The following is a 20687-nucleotide window of genomic DNA, read 5'->3' as shown; positions in this document are numbered from 1 at the left end:
AAGTGTTTATAGCCTTGCTAAGCCCTTCGGCATTTGGTGTCCTCTTTAGTGTCCACTCTTCACCCTGCTTGCCTCATTGTTAGAACAGTTGGCTACTGTCGCTTGCGGTGATGAAAGTTATTCCCTTCCCCGGGGCTCAGGACTTGGGGGGGTTGTCGCTTGAGGTGCTTCTTCAGCTGGTCTCAGAAATGCTGGATTGATTTCCCTCTTGAGGCCAGCGTAAACTGTGTTTCTGAGAATTTGTACCCGATAGAGGAAATTGCCTGTGTGAGCTACCTCTCCACAGTGCAGCGATCAGCAGTTCTTGGGAAAGAATCCCAGGTCCCTAGGTGGGGTCATGGGGTAAGGATTGCTTCAGATTGTCTGGGTTTTAGGCCCTCTGTCATCCTAGGTTTATGGTCCTTCTAGCCGAACCAGACATTCCAGGGTGGTGTGGGAGGTGTAGGGAAGAGATGCTGAGGGATCGAGGGAACGTCCTCCTCCTGTGGATAAGTCATTTTTCATGTGCTTGAGTTGTGCTAAGTAGAGCAGGTTCTTCCTTTAGCGTTGTGGTTTCTATTGTACACATTTCCCTTGGTGAGCCTTCATTTTCACAATTTGCTCACAAGATGCCAAAGCATTCATCAGGCTAGAGCCCAAACCTAAATGCAGGCTTGTCTGACTCCAGACCTTTAGTGCTCAGGTACCACACCCAGTTCTCTTCCTTGTTCAGGGAAGGAAGGACACAAGCATTAGTCTCAATGGTCTCTATACTCCCCGTGCCTGGGGAAACCTTGATTAGTGATAGAATACCTAAGCATGTCTGGGATATTGGGAATTTACCCTGCATCTCTGAGATGCGAGCTTTATCGTGTACTGGGGACATTGGGTATCCTTTATGAGACATTTGTGCATTACTTTATAACATATGTAGAAGGACAACTGTCACATTTTCCCTGTTGTAGCACCTGAGGCTAAATGTATAAGGAAAATAAGATGACCCCAGGGCATAGTCACTGTGTCATAATGGGTTTTTTGATGGAATGTTCACTCCCAAGAAACCACTGTTCCCTAAAGAGCCATCCTTCTCTTCTTTCCCATTCTCTGAGAGGGGACATTAAACCTAATTAATGTACTACACCTCTGCTCCAGAGTCCTTAAGATGTTGGAGATCAAACAAGTAACTGGAAAGCTCTTATATTGGTGGCTTTGATTTGTGTCACACGATTTAATAGTGAGAAGCTAATACAAGGACGTTTGTCCCTTATGCACTTGGGTCCTGGAAAGAATGGGACTCGAGGCCAGTCTTGAGGGCCCAGCTGGGTTCACCTAGTCAGTCTTTTCCCTTGTAGTCCATCAGAGTGGGCTGTGAAGGCAGAGCAAGTAAGCCAGGTCTATTGAGTACCAATGTGCTTCCGGAAGCCAAAAGGTGTGATGCTGAGAACACACTGCAGAGGGCCATAAGTGCCTACTTTAAGTTTTGATTTAGATTAAGTTGCTCTATAGCCAGCTTTCTGTTTTGTTTATAAGAGTATTTGGTTACGAGTTTCGGGGTCTAACATGAATAAACATAGCAATGTTATGAATTTTATCAGGAAATAATGGTCAACTATTCAGAGATAACAGCATGGTAAAATTGGTAATTACTTTGTCAGTGCTGTTAGTGTGGCACTGGGAGGTTGAACTCAGGCTAAGTACCTCTGCTAATGTATGCATATACAGACTACTTGGTAGTAGGTACTATTCTATTGACTGGGCCATTTCATTTTTACTATTACTCACACAGAAGGTCTTAGGTTACTAAGATCACTAGGGGAGTGATACAGACCTAGGGCTTTACAATAGTTCTCTGGACAGTGGCTTAGACAGTGTTTATGTATAACTTACATAATATTTAGCAAAAAACTGTATGTGGGGAATTTGGGCAGTATTGTGTTGCAAGGTAATACGAACTTAGACGTGACTAGAAGAAAAGAAGGGGCAGTTGGGCAGGGGGGAGAATCAGTAGGGTTTGACCATGACTGTAATGGGGAAAATCTGATATGATATAACTTCCTGACACTGATTTATGACCATTCCACACTGCGAGCAGACATGGTGACGTCAAGCAGAAGATTCAGTTTTATTTAGATAAGTTAATGATTCTCAGCAGAAAACTGATCCATTTTAGTTACAGTGTGGATGACTGGCTGCTTTCTTTGAAAATATTTTGCCTTGATGGCTTATTGTGTGTACAGTGTCACACTAAATCACAGACGTGTGTAAAGGAGTCTAAAACTTCAGAAATGTTTTAAGTTCTGAAAGTATTAAGAAAATCTACTGTTTTTGTCATTCAAACAAAAAGTCAAATAATTCTAAATATAGGCTGAGGAATCCAACTTGAAATGCCCAGGACTGTAACTGTTTATGTTTCAGATTTTGGAAGATTTACATCTGCATAATGAGGTATCTTAGGGATGAGACCCAACACAAGACATGAAATTCTCTTATGCTTCATATATACCTCACAAATCCCATAGCTTAAGGAGAATCCTGTACATTTTATTGTGCCAGCATTCTGACTGTGGCTTGTCACATGAGGTTAAATTGACATTTTATGAGGCCTTAAGTTTCAGATTTTTTAGAACATTTTGGGTCCATTTTTACCCCCTGAGTTTTGGCGTCGGAATATGCAGCCTCTATGTGGAAACAGAATGTTGCTTTTGATGTAGTTGGTGTGCAATGATTAAATCTGACTACAGATTTACATATATCTATCAAACATGTATCTGCAAAAGGAGTTATTTAATACAGTACAAATGGAAAGATGGGAAAGAAGAAAGAGAAATGGAGACAAAAGGAGGAAGAAGGGAAAGGGTATGACCAGAGGACATGTAAAACAGTTATAAACTCATTAGTCTATATAATTAACATATTCTAATAAGGAACTTTATTTAAAAAAAGAGGAATGTATATACAAGAGAACTTCCTCCCTTCCTAAAAACTTGTGTTATAACTAGGCTGCCAAAGGTGTGGATCGATGTTGTTAGGGGCAGTTTGAATTCTGAGACAATGCTAAAGTGGACTGTCTCCCTCTAGACTGCCTCGTCTCTGAGCATCCTGAGAAATAGAAACAGCAAAGATGTTCTTTACAAAAGAGGCTGCGGGGAAGTCAGGTCTCACAGTGATAGACAAATTGTATCATGTCCCATCCTGGTGTGTCAGATTGAGCCTGGACTGCCCCTGGTAAAGCAGAAGAGGGTGTATTATTTTCATAAGACTTCTCAGAAAGGATGATGAGAGAGATGCTACCCTTTGCAAACCTCTTCCACGTCCCACCTTCATAGCAGCATGTATCATTATCCCCCACCAGTGGAGGGTAAAGTTAGAGGTGGAGAGATGCCTAGGGCCCTCTGAGGACACACACTCTCTTGGGAAGTAGGCTTGAGCTAATGGCTCTTTACTTGTAACTTACAGAAAGAATAACCAAATCTACCCAAGATGCTTAGTGTGTAGAAAGAGACAAGACAAGGATCTAATGGGTTTTTAATTTAAAAAAAAAAAGTTTGGACTCGTCTAGTGTGGGAACTAATTTCCTACTGCTGAGAATGAGAGGTTCCATGTCTGCCTTCCTGAAGATCTGTTTTAATAATTGCATCCATTACTTATTCTTGGTGGCTTAAATTGTAAGGCGTGAACTCAGTGAGATAATTGATTTATAAGACAGTAGGATCTGGGAGAAACATATACATGTTTTGGAGACAGAATTCTGGCTCTAGGTCTGGGTCAGCCTTTGCAGTTTGTCCTCCTTGATGGCTTCGTGCTAACATTACGGTTTAGGAGAGGAATGTGCGCTAGTTTTAGATACTCCGTAGGTTCAAACTGCTCTCACTCATTTCTTTATTCATAAAAAAACCATTGACCCACTTTGGATTCTGTAGAGAAGAGAACCGAAACACTTCTTGCTCCCATGAAGCTTTCCTGCAAGTAGAGAGGAAAAAATTTCCATAAAGAAACATTTATAAATAAGATCGCTAAGCTTTCAAAGGTTAACAGAACTGGTAGGAAAAGGGTCAGCATCAGAGTGAAAACTGGAGAAGATGTGGAACATTTATTGAAATGGTTGTTGTCAGGTATGGGGACTAAGAGAGAGATGGACTATACACATACATGTGTCAGGGTGCTGTGGGAAAATCTCTGCTCCTGCACGATGCTGTGCTCATGAGTAACAGTGGGTTTATCTGTTAGTAAGGCTTCATGGTGCTTTGAGCACTCCTACTTGTTAAAGTTAAGGCCCACAGAAACTTCATAGTTAGTGCTTTGGCCATCCAGCCATCACCTTTGACAGTTGTATAATTTCTTTTTTTCCCCTTTTATCCTGATTACAGATTCTCTTCCCCCTACTCCTCTAAGGTAAAAAAACATATGTAGATTTACACACACACACACACACACACACACACACACTTGCACACACAAGAGTCCCATAAAAAATAAAACTGGAAGACATAATATAAATGCAAAAGACCTATAAGGTTTAAAAAGAAATGCTCTGACTTGACATTGTGAGGCAAAGAATCTCCAAAGAAAGACACTGTTACTACTGGACATGGGGCTTACTCTTTTTTTTTTTTTTTTTAATAATTAAGTAATCAATTTGCTTTACATCCTAACCACAGTTTCCCCTCCCTCCCCTCCCTTACCTTCTCTCCCCACCCACTCCTCCTCCCTTTGTCTTCAAAAAATGGGAGGATGAGGTCTAGTCTTAGGAGTGGTTCCTTTCCCAGTATGACTCCTTTGGAAAAAGTAACTTTTCATTTGCAAGTGGCTTTTAGTTAGAGATAGCTTTTGGGTTATAGTGGGGGAGGGGTGTGCTTGTCCACTTCTTTCTGCTCTCAGACCCCATCTGGTGCAGCCCCATGCTGGGCCTATGCAGGCTCACAGTCTCTGTGAGTTCATATGCATGACAGCCCTGATGTGTCAAGAAGGCCTTGTATTCTTGGTGCCTTCCATCCCCTCTGGCTCTTATATTCCTTCCTTTTCTGCAGAGTTCCCTGAGCCCCGAAGGGAGGGGTTTGATGGAGGCATCCCCTTCAGGGATCATTGTTCTAAGGTCTCTTACCCTATGCATGTCATCTGACTCTTAGTCCTTATATGTTCCCATCCACTATAGACTTCATTTGACTCTTGTTGAGCAGGGCACTGATCTATGAGTATAGCTGAATGTTGTTAGGAGTCATTTTATTGCTATGTTCCTGATAACAGTAGTATTTGGTTTTCTACTAGGTCCTTGGGCTTTCTAATCTCAGGTTCTTGGCCATCCAGTGTTGGGTATGGGTTCCATCTTATGTAGTTTCTTAAGTCAAACCAGACATTGGTTAGCTATGCCCCAGACCGTGTGTCCCAATTGAACCGGTATATATCTCTTATAGATGAAGAGATTTATAGCTGCATTGGTTTTTACATTTCCTCTTTGGTAGCTCAGAGAATACTTTCTAGTACTGTATAAGGATGAAGGCTCTATGCAGGCACATGCTCAGTGAGTTGTGTGGGTATTGTCTTCACCAGTAGGGCCTTACCTTCAGTTTATGGAGAGCCACTAATGGCCTTGGTTGTTCAGGGAACTTCATGGTGGTCCCTTTGGCCAAAAATCTCAACTAGTTGTATGTAATTCATTCTCTGCACTGGAAGCTTTATTTGATGACAAGATGCCCAGCTGGGGCTCAGTCTCATCTCCCCAGTTATTTGGCAATTTCCTTTAGATCACCTTTATATATGTACATATTATAGGAAGCTTTTTCTACTACATTAGGTTCCCATATAACTCCTCATATGGCCCTTACTTTTAGCGTCCCTCCTGGCATTCCTTTCCTTGCCCCATCTCCCCTTCCCCTCCTTGTTTGATCCTCCTATTCCAGTCACTCCCTCATTCATGTATAATTTTATACTCTTTTTTTCCCCCTGCTATGGAGATCCATCTTGTGCCCCTAGTCCCTTATTCTCTCTACTTAGCCTGTGTTTGTATGGATTATAGTATGCTTATCAATGACTTAACAGCTAATATGATATAGACAAATGCATAGCATATTATTTGTCTTACTGTGTCTGGGTTTTGTCATTCAGAATGATTTTTTTTCTACTTCTATTCATTTACCTATGAAATCCATGCTTTTTTTTAATGGCTGAGTAATATTCCACTGTGTAAATGTGGATTTTTATCCATTCATCTACTGACAGGCATCAAGATTGTTTCCAGTTTCTGGCTATTAGAGAAACAATGAACATGGTTGAGCAAGTGTCTCTGTAGAAGGATGAAGCCTCCTTTGGGTGTATTCTCAACAGTGAGTGGTATTGCTGGATCTTGAGGTAGATCTAGCTGTAACCTCCTGAGGAACCACCACACTGATTTCCATAATGGCTGTACAAGTTTGCACTCCCACCAGCAGTTAATGAGTGTTTCTCTTTCCCCATATTCTCCAGCATGAGCTGTCATATGTTTTGTTGATCTTGGCCATTCTGATCAGTGTAAGATTCACTTGAAGTTGACCTTTGTACAGAGTGATAAGTGTGGTTCTGTTTGCATTCTTCTTCATGAAACCATTCAGTTTAGCCAGTACCACTCGTTGAATATGCTGTCTACTTTTCAGTGTGTATTTCTTGCTTCTTTATAAAGAAAAATCAGGTCTTTGTATGTCTGTGCATTGATTTCTGGATCTTCTAGTCCATTAATCAAGGAGTCATCTATTTCTAGCTTTTAAAATTGAACATGTCATTTTCTTAATTAGTAAGTAATTATATTTATGTTTTTAGTGGCTAGTATTCATGGGGTCTCTGGTTGATGTCCTGTGAACTTCTTGACAAATACATGATGTTGAACTATGACTAATGTCTAGTTGGTAACCAAGGAAACAATGGATGGATAATGAAGATCTTGATCAAGGCTGTAGTTGATTCAGCTTGTTGGTGTTTTACATATTGTTCATTTCTAAGCATGCACAGAACTGCTCTGTAGAATCTGAGTCTGTCAAGTACATGCTTTTTTAAATCCAGTACGTGAATATTGGACATACTTTGAATTTTATGTAATTATAATATGGGATTGAAATGGTCTTGGTAGTTTCAGAGATGATACCCACTTTCGCCATCTCTCCTTCCCAAAGTAGAATTTATAGCCTGTTACAGAAGTTCCTGAAGCTGTTTTATGTGCTAGTTTTCCTTCATAGTTCAGCTCTTAAGTTAGAAATTGACAGCAAGACGCTCGCTCCATCTGCACCCGAGTGGATGAGAGTGTGGAGTTTGCTTTCAGAGCCAAGTGGTCAGGGCTGAGATTTTCCTCAGGCATCTCTCTTCAAAGCAGGCTTAGCTCTGCTTCCCCATTTATAGAATAAGGGTTGTGGCTGCTGTGTTAGAGACCATGCATTCCCATGCACAATTCACAGAGCAAAGTAGTTTGCCAATAAATAGCAGACAGTTGGGGAGTTCCTTAGTAAGCTCCAGGGTGTTAGGGCTTGCTGAGTTCATCTTTTCCCTACTAACTTTCATTCCCAAGGGGTAAATGACTGATTCAGGATTTCATTTCAGAAATGATTCTTATGTGTACATTTAAAAGATGATTTATTATTTAGCATCAGGAAAGAGGTTTTCTGTAGCATCTTTCTTTTAAATAAAAATTCAGAGCACACTGTCTGAACTGGAACTGTCTTGGAGGTTTGGGATGTATGGTTCTCTGTCTGTGTTGCTCTCCTTATCCTCTTGGGTGTGGAGGGGCCTTCTTGCATTTGTATTCTCCAGTCTCTTAATCCAGGCATCAGTATGTTGTCTAGACTTCCTTGTGTGAATTCCATTCCTAGGAGATGGGAAATCCATACATTAAATTTAAGCATTGTTCGCTCCTTCCCTGGATGCAGTGAGCTGAGGGTTGGAGACAGAGTTATAACAGATTACTGCTGTAGGGGAGACAATCACGGGTCCTGAGTAGAACTAGAAGTCATTATGACTAGCAGCATACACAAAGAAAAAGTTGTCTGGTTATCAAAAACTAACACACAGTGGAGAAACCCATATGGCTGAAGAGTCTATAGAAAACCTTATATTAGGCTATTGTATATTGAGTGCCAAGTGAATAAAAAGTGATCCATTGTTCATACGGACCTTACTTGGGGTGTGTCTTCTCAGGTCTCATCCATGGGCTTGATTTGTACCTGCCTGTGAACAATTCCTCCCCATCCCCAACCCCTATCACTCTGCCCCTGTAACTCTTGTGTTCATTCTTTAAATTGTCAGCCCCGTTCTCAACCAGAATTCATGGAAGCATTTGCTATGGGTTTGGTTGTAAGGGAGACCAGCGTCACACTCACTTAGTTGCTTTAGGGATGTACAGCTAGGCTCTCCAGGTCAGAGCCAGCCTTCACTGTGCAATGCAGTTTTCACTGCTCCTCTGCCTAATGATACTTGCAGATGTATTCCTTGCTTCATGTGCATAACCAAGACTGGTAGTTTGTTTAAATGCATTGGTCAGTGTAGGTGGCATAACATTGACATGTACACTAAAGCTTTCCAAGTTACAACATGCCTCACCTGTCCTTTGGGATCTTCTCCTCGAGGACACAGTGATTTTAAAGACACCTAACATGCACACATTATTGGTTCATTATGGATCTTAGGCTCTAAATACTTTAATGGATTGCAAAGATTTGATTTCTATAGACAATCATTATTTGTAGTTCAGTTAGTTTTATCGGGCAACATGAACACATTACTGCACTAGTTTTGGGTGAGAGTTCTGAAAGTGGGAAGTCTTTAAATTCATGCTCACAGGTTCTCCTCCTCATACTTGGTTTTTTTTTTTTTTTTTCATGCTCATTTCACCCTTGTTTCTTTCTACAGCATCTAAGGTCATTTTATTTTTCCCAAGTCCATAGATTCAAATAGCCTACGGGAAATAGTCTTGACTGGGAGGTATAATTTAGTGTGTAAATGGTTATATATATTATAAGGTGGATTCCAAATACATATGCAAATAGATACCTCTGCCTTGGAAAGAATATAATATAAAATGAGAATACCATACTCTCATGTTAATTTATAGATTGTGATTTCTTCTTTTTTGGTCATTCTTTTAGATTTTTATTTGTTTTTGTTTTGTTTGTTTGTTTTTTAATCAGGATTAACTATTGTGGCATAGTACCATAGCACAACAGAGAGAAAGAGAGTATAGGTTTTGGAGTATAATTTGGATTTGTATCTAAGCTTTGCAGTTGCAGACTTTGCAATCAGCTCCTTCCTGAATCCCAGTTTCCTATTAGTGGTATATGATTTTCAGAGATATTAGGTTGGAAAAGAAACCATATAGTGTTAAAATTAGTATATAGATTCTAAGATTGTGTTAGAACCAGCAAAGGAAGTTACTGAATGTGACAGAGACTCTAGTTATCTACAGGGAATAAAATAAAATCAAGAAATTTTATATAATAGTAACTTTGCTAAAAGTTCTTATGGGAATCCTGAATTATTTTAGGCATGTGTCCTAATTTTAAATGAACCAGATATAGTTTATAGAGATATATTCATGCTCTTAAATATAGCAACAAGGTATAAATGTTCATGATTTAATAAATTTTAAAAATAAAATAATTGGATTTCCTAAGTGCATTTGAGAGATGATTTTAGTTATCAAAAATTATTATCTGTGCTCTAGCTCAAGGATAGATTTCATCGCAAAGCATGGCTTAGCTTTGTGAGGTAGGGCTTTCTGCTGTATTCTCCTACTGTCTGATGTGGTACAATTCTCTTTTTTACCCCCACAGATTTACCAACAAAGAGATACAGAGAGTATGAGCTGGTGACACCAGTTAGCACGAATCTAAAAGGACATTATCTTTCCCATATTCTTTCTGCAAATCACAAAAAGAGGTCACCCAGGGACGTGTCGTCTAACTCAGAGCATTTGTTCTTCAACGTCACGGCATTTGGAAGAGATTTTCATCTTAGACTGAAGCCAAACACTCACTTCATAGCTCCTGGGGCTGTGGTGGAATGGCATGAGACAGTTCGAAGGCCTGGGAATACCACTGACCCCAGAAACAGCCATCCACACGGAAGTGCTTCAGAAGGAAGCTGGAGATCAGAGCCTTTGCAGACCAGCTGTGCCTATGTTGGTGACATCATGGACATTCCAGGAACCTCTGTTGCCATTAGCAACTGTGATGGTCTGGTAAGACTCATTTCCTTTCCTGTATGAACATGGAAGGGTGCAGGTGTTGGCATTTCATTTGTCTTTAGCATTGCAAGGTAGAGATGGGAAGAAACCTCAACTATAGGCAGCATGGTGGGTTTGGCAGGGCCCCTCTGCTCTATAACTGTTATAGCTTATGTATACTGCCTTGTGAGTCTTACAATCTCCTCCGTTTCGCAAGTCTTGCAGGAGCTTGGTCCCATTTGGAAGACATGACTATACAAAGGTGACTACTAATCCTTGACAAAGTACAATGTTGCTCTTGCTATGCCATCCTGTTTCTAGGTTAGAAACCCAGAGCTACCCAGCTGCAGATTTGTCACCACTCTTTGTCACGTTCCAGAAAACTGCTGTTACTGTAGACAACTCCTCTCCCTACATTACCCAACCAACTCTGGCCACAGTTCTGTCAGGGCTTTTTAAAGCAATCTCTAAGATGACAGTGGCCTCTATCTCTGCCACGCCCATAGGTAGCGTACCCAGCCTCTGATAGCCTTTGGCAGGAGGTATTGGCCTGCTTCACCTTGCTTTCTGCTCTGGAGTGAGTTCAGGGGCAGAAGTCAAGATGGTGCTAGGTGTTTCACACTGAGCAGGAAGATGCTGTTGCTGGAAACCCTAAATGAAAATTTATTTTCTCCATAGACTCCTGCCTTGTACTCTATTACACCCATTAAACTTCTCCTTTGAGTAGCGACAGCTTGTACAGATTTTTACGGTCTGTAAGTTTACTAAAACACAGGGATGTTTGATAGAATCTTTATGTCATGAGTTTTACCATAGAAAGACATTACATTTTTCTAGGCTTACTAATACATAGTTGCCCTGTTAATTCTCCTGATTTGTCACCAGAGGGAACTGGTTGGGAGTGGAGAAACAGAGAAGTGAATTGCTTTTCTGGGTTACTGAAGGTCAGTGATTTTCTTCTGGGCTGCTCTTAAGATCAAGGGAGATTACCAAGTGCTAAGGTTTTCCACATTAAGAAAAAATTTACTTCTCACTCCTGATGAAAGAACTAGGGTTTATCTATTAAAAATAGTAAGTAAAAAGGACAAAGTCAGACAAGGTCTGGCTGAAGAAGATGGGAGGTGTTCTGTCTCTCCTTCCTTCTTATCCTTAGACCTTGCCTTTGTTCCCTATTCCCATGTTCCCCGAGAATCAGAGCAGGAGGGCCTGGATAGTATACCAGGGGTTCAAAGTGGTTAACATTAACAGCCTAATGATCATAGATGACTATCTTTCTCTAAAATGTTAGGTAGTCACATCTGATGAGTATCAGAGGTATTTAATTCTTGTTGGATTTTTGGGAAAACCAAATGAACTCTGTGGGCAGTTGCCAACTTCTAACACAAACTTGATCAGGACTTTTCCCTGATACATGCGATTGCTGTGCTTGCTTCAGAATGTCTGGTAGCACAGGCACTTTTTTAACCAGGTCTGTTTTGGAAAGACTAAGACAGTGTGCACGCGATTGAGAACATTTGGTAATTGTAGATTCAGCTCAATCTGGTATAAGTAAAATGTTTGGCACTAAAAACAGGCACACTCGTGGTACCACTTGCAGGGTACTGAGAGGAGCTAGTTGAAGAGAGAGCTGAACCTTTAAAAAGCCTGTGGCAGGTATCTGCTTCTGGGAGCTGAAGCTGCTGCCTGTGGGCCAGTGTCCTCTTACTTTTCAGTCCACAGAGATAGATGCCCATGGCAGTGGCTATGTACCACTTGACAGATGGAGCAGACAGGAGGACAAGGCCTTTCTGGTTTACATAATGATTTAAGAGATGGTGGAAACTCTGAGGAAAGAGGGCCAAAGCCATGTTTCCAGGATGACATGAGGCTGTTCTAGGATGAGGCATGTTTCCAGGATAACATGAGGATGTTCTAGGACTCTGTAGAGCGTGGTGTGGGAACGATAAGAGGTCCCCCCCCATTTACTTAGTTGATGATAGCTATGGTTCCTTGCTTGCTTGCATCTCAACCCATAGTCTGCTTAGCCTCTCCATGCCCTACAGTAGTTGATGGTATTATCTAGTTTTATGTGACCTATGTGAGCTTTTGCCTACATCATCTACCTTGCCCCATTTCCATGCAACTAGTCAGCCCGTTTGTACTTACTTAGAGTAAGGGGTGATGGGTTAGCTCATACTTTAATCATTAATGTACCTTGTGCCACTTAATAACATATATAGGTTCTTGAAGGTACTAAAGATCATGTGACTGTGATTACATCACTTCTGGGTAAATTATACTTGAAACAAGAAGGAAGAAAGCATTGTGGAAGTGACACAGTGCTGTGTGGCGACTGTACTCTGAATACAGTCTACCCTCAAAGAGTCCCTCACGCTTGGTGTCAGTTATTCACTTAATCTGGTAATACAAACACTGACCTAGATTAGGACAGCATTGAAGCACTCATAAAGGTGCTTCGTGCATTTCATAACTGAAGTGACTACTGAGGGAGGCTGGGCTTGGCCTTTGTCTTCAGTGATAAATGGAAACAGTGTGTGCAAAATAATAATCAAAGAATAAGGCTGATGTCAGGGATGCTGCAAGATTAGCCTGGGGAGATGTGAGAGCTTAGATGATGGAAAGATTAGGTCTGCCTTGGATGCTCAACTTGGCAGAAAAAGTTATACTTCCAGTGTAAGATTTTGAGAAAGTAGCCATGTATGTTAACCTATTCAAGGATGTAGGAAGGGAAGGGGTGGGAAGGATGGGAAACCTCTGGGAGAGTTGTGTGGCTACATGACTGGGGAGAGCTTGGGAAACCTGATTTCATGAAGTCCTTTACAACACATTATAGGAGGGTCAATGTAGAATAGGTAACCATGGAGTTACCTGAGTGTAGGATAAAAAAAGATAGAGTATAAAGGGAAGGAGAGAAAAAGAGGGACATCTTACAGACAAGTGCACGGCTAATGCTGTCAGGGTTACCTAGATGTTCAGGATGATGGTCAGGATAGATCGACCTTGGTGTTCTCCCTAGACCATGTCTTCTGGTGGCATGAGGTCTTTGTTGCTGGTATCTAAGAGGCTTTGTAACAAACATCTCTGTAGCAGTTCTTTCTCTAAAGTTCCTGGAATTTTATGTGAGAAGTATGGGATTTGGTTTTCAAGACTCGGAATTGATTCCCATAGTCTCAGGCTCCTCAACCTTTAAATTTGAGGAGTTAAAGTCCGCTCCATTGGAAGATTTGAGTGAGTCTGATTCTTTCCATCTGGTGTGTTTTCCACATCCCCACATGTGTTTACTCTCTGATCAGATTTCTTCCTTCCATCTTTAAAGAGCATTTCTAATGTCTTTAAGTGGTTTATGCTGGTAATATGCTTTTACAGAGAAGTTAAAGTAAAATGTAGATGAAGATAATATAATTTTAAGAAATCAATGTCATCTAACTTTTGAGAACAAACAAGCAATACCTCTATTAATAAGGGAGTTGATATTCATTCCTTATATTGCAGTATCTATTCTATATAAGTATGTGTATGAATGTTCATATATGGAATATGTATTTCAACTATACAGTTATATATAATATATGTACATATTTACAGGCACATATTAAATAATGGGCACAATCACATATATACAGCATCATTTGCAATCAAGACAATTGTAACCAAATTTAAAGATGCGTTATTAAATTATAGTTGTATAAAATGAGCTAAAGTACATATTATATATGGCCTGAAGAATTTTGTAGCCATTTCCTATTGTCCTTGCAATGAGCTAGAAAGCTACCAGTTAAATTTCTAAAAGTTGGTGGTATGCTAATTATTTCCCCTTGAGCAGCTGTGTTCTTTGTAATTTGTAGATAACAGGAAGAAGTGTACCTTATGAGATCTGGTCTCAAAACAAAAATTTAAAAGGAAATTTGTTTGATGAAACATGCTTGCTTATGGCACATGTATTATAGTAGTTCAAGAGAAAGAAAACTAACTGTCCAGGTTCTTGACTATTTTTTCATCATATTTAATATATTTAATATGAAATAAACGGTAATTGGCTGTTATTGTTAAGATTTCCAGTCATTTGAAAGCTACCAATAGTTAAGTTTTTATGGAGCTGATGTTCTATGAGAATTCTCCCTCCCTCCCTTCCTCCCTCCCTTCTCTCCCTCCCTTTCCTTGGTCTGTCAGGCAGGGCTTGAACCCAGTGCCTCATACATTCTAGGTGGGCACTCTATCACTGAGCTGCATCCCCAGCTTTGTGAGACTTCAGTTTTAGGGGCTAACATCCCTCATCCCCATGTTCAAGGGTCAACTCTAGCTGCTGTTTTAATTTCCTTTCATTCTGTGGCTGGCTGTCCTGTGCATCGCTGAGTATAAGCTATTGATATTTTCAACTGTGATGGTGGAACTAGGTTTGCTTTCCTTCAGTGCTTTCATTTTCATATATTTACATGGCCTGTGGTTTCACGTGTAAATATTTATGGTTGTTAAACACGTTTTTATTAGTATATGTCTTCCTTTGTATCTTGTAACTTCCTTTGTAAAGTCTGTCTTGCCAATGAATGGGATGGGCTTTCCTTTTAATTAATCTATGTCTTTGGATCTAAAGTTTATTTTCTTACAAACATGGTATGTTTGAATTATGATTTTTGTTTTATTTTATTATATATGCTTTCTTTAATTCTATCTTTTGCAAGATTTTTCAAATGACCATTGGTATTTGCATCCAATGTCAGCACACACTGTGTGTGCTCTGTGGTGAAGTGGAGGAAGGGTCTATCTGAGACTCTCTTCCTTCTTGGTTTCCATCCTTCTCGCAAAGGACCAGTGGGTTCTCCTGGGTGTTCCCTGCAGAATATTGGAGCTCACAGATGAGATCCAGAGTCTGAGGTCTGCATTAAGCTAGGAGGGCAGTCTGAAAGCCTATCCTTTAGCAGAAAAGAACTCATCATGAGTGGGAATCCTTTGTCTGATGAGACAGCCCTGAGAAACAAAGAACTCTGTGTGTGGTGTTCATTTGAGTTCATTTGAGGCTATGAAGAACTTAGAAGGGTATTTCCTAAACTCTTAGATTGGATAGAAATTCCCTGTGATGTAATAGGCCCCACAGCCCACACATTGTTATCTGGAGAATTATAGATTCACCCAAATTTCTTATCCTGAAATCTTTACTTACGGTAGCCCAGAATGTGACTGTATTTGGAGAAAGGACATTTTAGGTGATTAAGAAAAAAAAATGTCATCATTAGAGTGGGCCTGAATTCGATGTTCTGAAAAGAGGAAGTGATTTGGACAAAGGCAGGCAAAGAGGGAAGGCCAGGGGAGGAGAGGAAGAGGAGAAGGTGTCTACAAGCCAAGGAGAAAGGCCCTGGGAGAGCAAAAACTAGCAGCTCTGTGAGGGGGGAACTCCCAGCATACGGAGCTGATACATACCTCTCTCCTTAAACAACATAGTCTACAATATTCTGGTATAGTAATTCCAGGAACTCTTAGTTCATGCTGCATATGTTATTTCATACCCTCCTCCTCCCCCTCCTCTTCCTCCTCCTCTTCCTCTCCTTCTCTTCCTCCTCCTCTCTTCTTCCTTCTTTAATTTGATGGTTTCATTCGTGTGTGTGTGTGTGTGTGTGTGTATAATGCATTTTGTTCCTATCCAGTGCTTTGATAACCTACTGTCTATCACCTCTTCCTTCCCAATGTATCTCTCTCTCATTATCATGTCTTTTTGTTTTGTCACCAACTGAGCTTAGCCATCAGCTCATAGTATCTGCATCTACTTGTACTGTACCTATACATTATGGGCCTGTCCGTATTCAGTTATGGATTAAGGGCTGGAGGGTCATGGGTTTCATCCCTGCCCAGTGTCTTACCCATGCTCTATTGGATTGTTCCCCACACACAGGGCAGGCAGCCTTGGTTATTTATTTTCTTTAAAAAATAACCCATTTATGTTTATATGTGTTTGCCTGCATGTATGTCCTGTGCACCATTGTGCATACATTGCCAGAGGAGGCTAGAAGAAGGTATTGGAGCCTCTGAGATTGGAGTTATAGAAGGTTGTGAGCCACCATGCACAGGTGGAAATACAACCTGGGTCTTCTGGAAGAACAGGAAGGATGCTTAACCACTGAGCCATCTCTCTAGACCTTGTTTTCATTTTGAAAATCCATCCTGTCAATCTGTCTTGACTGGGGAATTTAGCCCATTTACATTTAAATTAATTACTGATAAGGGAAGGTCTTAAGTTTGATGTCTTTCTCAATGGTTGATAGCTCTTCTTGTCTCTTGTTTCCCACATTATTATTTTATGTTTAGGAGGTGGGGCTTTTGTTGTTGTTGTTTTGTAGCAAACTATTTTAATTCCTTTATCATCTTTTGAGTATATTCTGTAGCTGTACTCTTCATGGTTACTATGGAGGTTACACTTAACATCTCAAAGTTATAACCCCTTGTTTTGAACTTATTTTAACAGTGATAAAATATAAAAACTGTCCCTTTAGTAGCTCTGTCTGTTCTTTCACTTGTGGATGTTGTAAAAATTATTATTATGCATTTTATGTCTAGAAAATTTTTAAAAAGCTAAACTCATTAATCTATTTTAAAGTTGTTTTCTTAAGTTTTTTTTTTTTTTTTTTTTTTTTTTTTTTTTTTTTCGAGACAGGGTTTCTCTTTGTAGCCCAGGCTGTCCTCGAACTCAGAAATCCGCCTGCCTCTGCCTCCCGAGTGCTGGGATTAAAGGCGTGCGCCACCACGCCCAGCTGTTTTCTTAAGTTTTTAAGAATTAATATAACTTTGTATTTCTTCTTTTGGTTACGACCAACCCCATCATGTCCCCTCCCTGGGACCCTTCTCCTGTGCTCCCTTATGTTTCTTTTCAAATTGATGGCCTCTCCCTTACCAACTATTTTTGCTACCATATATTTAAGTGCATAAATATATAAATAAACCTGCTGGGTCTGTTTAGTGTGGCTGTGTCTATATGATTTCAGACTGACCACTTTGTTTTCACTAGCCAGGATCCCATCCCTGGGAGAGGCTAATACTCGCAGCATTCATTAGTTTCCCATAGTTCTTTGTCTAGGGGCTGGACCCTATTCCATCTCCTCTATTCTGGGTTAATATATCTTTTGATATTATCACTGTTCTGGTCTTGTTTAGGCAACTGTATTGTTAGCATATCATGAGTTAAGCTTTCCTGACACTGCCAGAAGACACATTCTCACAGCGGATTTGATGCTCTTTACCTCTTATATTCTTTATGCCTACCTGACCCCCACTTCTATGAAATCTTCTGAGCCTTTTGTGCAGGATTCTACTGTAGACGTACCAGTTGGTGCTGGACTCTCCATGAATCACAGATCTCTGCATTTTGATCTGTTCTGGTTTTCTGTAATGGTCTCCATTTGTTGTAAAGGGATGGTCGTTTGATGAGGGATGAGAGCTACATTTCTCTGTGGTTACACAGATAAGTTTTAGAGTGCAGTTAGCAATCATGCCAGTCTAGTAAAGTGACAGTAGCAGGTTTTCTTCCAAGATCTGTGACCTTACTTGCCCTGGTTAGTTGGCTAGTTCTCAGTACCAGACATGATTTTGCTCTTATTGAATGGGCCTTAACTTCAATTAGGCAACTGCTGGTTAATGATAAGATATGAGTGGTAATATTGCATCCTTAGAAGTATCTTGCCATGCTGGTCACTATTGTAGTTTTTTGGCATCACAGAGAGAGAAGACTGTTAATGGCTTTTCTCTCTTGACAGCTTGTATAGTAATTTTTGGTACTATGAAAAAGAAACCATGTAAAGAGTCTTTCAGATTAGTTCACCTTGAATATTCTGAGCCCTGTGTCTGAAGTGTAAGGTGTAATCATCAATAGGGTCTCCAACCTGCAAGAGGCAGCTAAGGGCAGCAGCAATAGCCTTTGTTGTTTTGAGAGTCACTTGGACTACCCTGACTAACTATTTAAACAGAAGTTTCTCATGCCTGATGTCAGTTACTGGGACTTTATTAGATAGTATACAGCTTTTATGGAGAACATTGTCAGCCCAGTGGCATAGTGTCTGTCTGTCTGTCTGTCTGTCTGTCTGTCTGTCTATCTATCTATCTATCTATCTATCTATCTATCTATCTATCTATCTGATATGGACACACATACATTTGTGTGTATTGTGCCTTTTAAATCACATTGTAAGCCAAAGTATAATTATCTACCATTATCAAAATAATATCTTTTATATGCCTCTTTATTGAATTTATCTTTACTGAGATCTCTAATTTTTCATATGGTTTCAGCTGGATGCTTTTTATTCGTTTATTTTAACCTGTATGATGACTGTCGGTTGTTCTTGCAAATGGTAAAACACTCTCTTGGTTTTTGCTCACCAGATTATCTTTTTTTGTTTGTTTGTTTTTGTTTTGTTTTGTTTTTTTGTTTTTTTGTTTTTGTTTTTCCGAGACAGGGTTTCTCTGTGTACCCCTGGCTGTCCTGGAACTCACTTTGTAGACCAGGCTGGCCTCGAACTCTGAAATCTGCCTGCCTCTGCCTCCCAAGTGCTGGGATTAAAGGCATGTGCCACCACCTCCTGGCTTTATCAGGTTGTCTTAACTTCTTCGTTGATTTTGAAAGACAGTTTTTCTGGACATATGGAATTCTTTGTTGATATTTCTATTTTTAATGTTCTTGCCAGCATATAATTATACATAGTAATGGGTTTCATTATGGCATTTTCATACATGTACATATTTCAATTCTATTCATCTCCCCTGTTACTCTCTCTTGTCTATACCTGACTCTTGCTAACTTCCTTTCTTTTTCCAGCTAGTCTTTCTGTACTTTCATATCTTCTCTTCTTCTCTTCTCTTCTCTTCTCTTCTCTTCTCTTCTCTTCTCTTCTCTTCTCTTCTCTTCTCTTCTCTTCTCTTCTCTTCTGTGAGCCAACGACTTTGATTATGGCTGTATCGAGTTGCATGGATGAGCATTTGTTCATAGGAGTATGGGCACATTACTAGCAATAACACCACTGAAAACATGCAATCCCCGGTCAATTACTCAGACATTATATTTATTTTAACATTTTGACTATGTATGCCCATGCCCTTTATCTGTAAAACTTTTTATGAGAAGTGATGCTGATAACCCCACTGAGAGTGTGCTGTGTATGGTTATATATGTATGGATCAAGGCTGCCTACCATTTCCTGCATCTTCCCTTTGACTTTGTCTACTAGATTTGCCATCGGTGCTTTTGGATATAGTGTCTGTTGGCTTCATTTATATTCCTTCAAAATAACCCACACTTCCTGTTTTTCAGTATTCTATGTGAATATATATGTGTGTGTGTGTGTGTGTAATTTTAATCTAATAATGCTTCAGTTCCAGAAATCAGATTCATTTGTCTCCATAGTTGCCAGGTTTGCTCATTTTTACCCTCTCAGGTACAAAGGTTTCTCACATGCCATGGTCAAATGACACTTGAGCAGGCAGCCATATAACCCTCTTGGTCCATACACATCCTTGGTCCATATACGTCCATACATATATGGTAACCTAATTTTCTCCACTTATGTAGTTGCTTTCGAACAGTCAGTGTCAGGTTCACCACAAGTGCACGGTAAGTTAAAATGTGGAAAAGATGTGTTGGTGTTAGTTTTTGTTTTGTTTTGCTTTTTTGTTTTTGTTTTGAAGTCACTTCAGCCAGATGGGAAGGGTACCAGGGGGCCGGACAATGAGAATTGATCTGGGAACAGTGACTGCCACGCCCTCTGGCTCTCTGTCATCAGATCGGATTCCAAGCATTTGCAAAGGTCCTTTGTAGCTCACCTTGTGTGGGTAAGCTATGTGCAAGACCTGTCTGTTGCTGCCTGATTCAGGGCTGACACATAAATGTCAGCTGCTCTTCTACTAAGAGCTCCATGCATCCCTGCTTTCTCCTAGAAGTTGCTCACCTTCCAAGGAATCCCGAGCCCTGTCATCCTGTGTGTTTTGGTGTGTGCTTAGCATCTGGGTTCAGGAGGTGATTTCTGAACCCAGATGGAGTGGAGGTGGCTTCCACTCCATCATCCCAGAATCCATTTTTATCTTAAAATGCTCAGGACGTAATACTATAGAGTTTTGGAGTCAGAATCAAGAAAGCAGTGAGAAAGAAAAGTAGCTAAGCTTTGGAAAGTTGTGATATCTTATAGGAGTGTAGTTTGAAAAATAGCGTTGGATAACACAAACATTTTATGCAATGGCTGAGGGAAATGAACCCTGTTGGGAGTGGTCACAATTTTGTATGAGAACGAGATAAACTTGTACTGTTTCCAGTACTTGCTAGCCTCAGTACCTGCAACAAGCCAGCTAGCCTTTCCCTATCCCTTTCCTTCAGACAGATGCGAATGGATGCTGTAAGATCAAGGCTTTGGGGAGAATGCCAGTGCAGCCCCAGAAAAATCAGATGGTTGCTCAAAACCTTCTCTTCTCTTCCTCTTCCTCTTCCTCTTCCTCTTCCTCTTCCTCTTCCTCTTCCTCTTCCTCTTCCTCCCCCTCCCCCTCCCCCTCCCCCTCCCCCTCT

The 20687-nt window shown here is 40.4% G+C and overlaps 1 protein-coding gene across 4 annotated transcripts in view; it reads left to right on the top strand.

Annotated features, from left to right (window-relative positions):
- Positions 1-20687, top strand: part of Adamts3 (ADAM metallopeptidase with thrombospondin type 1 motif 3) — a 210718-nt gene that overhangs the window by 11521 nt on the left and 178510 nt on the right. For all 4 annotated transcript variants that reach the window (XM_021162812.1, XM_021162810.1, XM_029478041.1 and 1 more), the window contains exon 3: positions 9765-10171. In XM_021162812.1, coding sequence (XP_021018471.1) covers positions 9765-10171 — 407 coding nt within the window. The remainder of the gene's footprint in view (positions 1-9764; positions 10172-20687) is intronic.

This window comes from Mus caroli, chromosome 5 (assembly GCF_900094665.2).
Source record: "Mus caroli chromosome 5, CAROLI_EIJ_v1.1, whole genome shotgun sequence".
Classification (NCBI taxonomy): Eukaryota; Metazoa; Chordata; class Mammalia; order Rodentia; family Muridae; genus Mus; species Mus caroli.
Note: the sequence above shows the minus strand (reverse complement) of the source record. Positions and strands in the feature narration are given on the sequence as shown.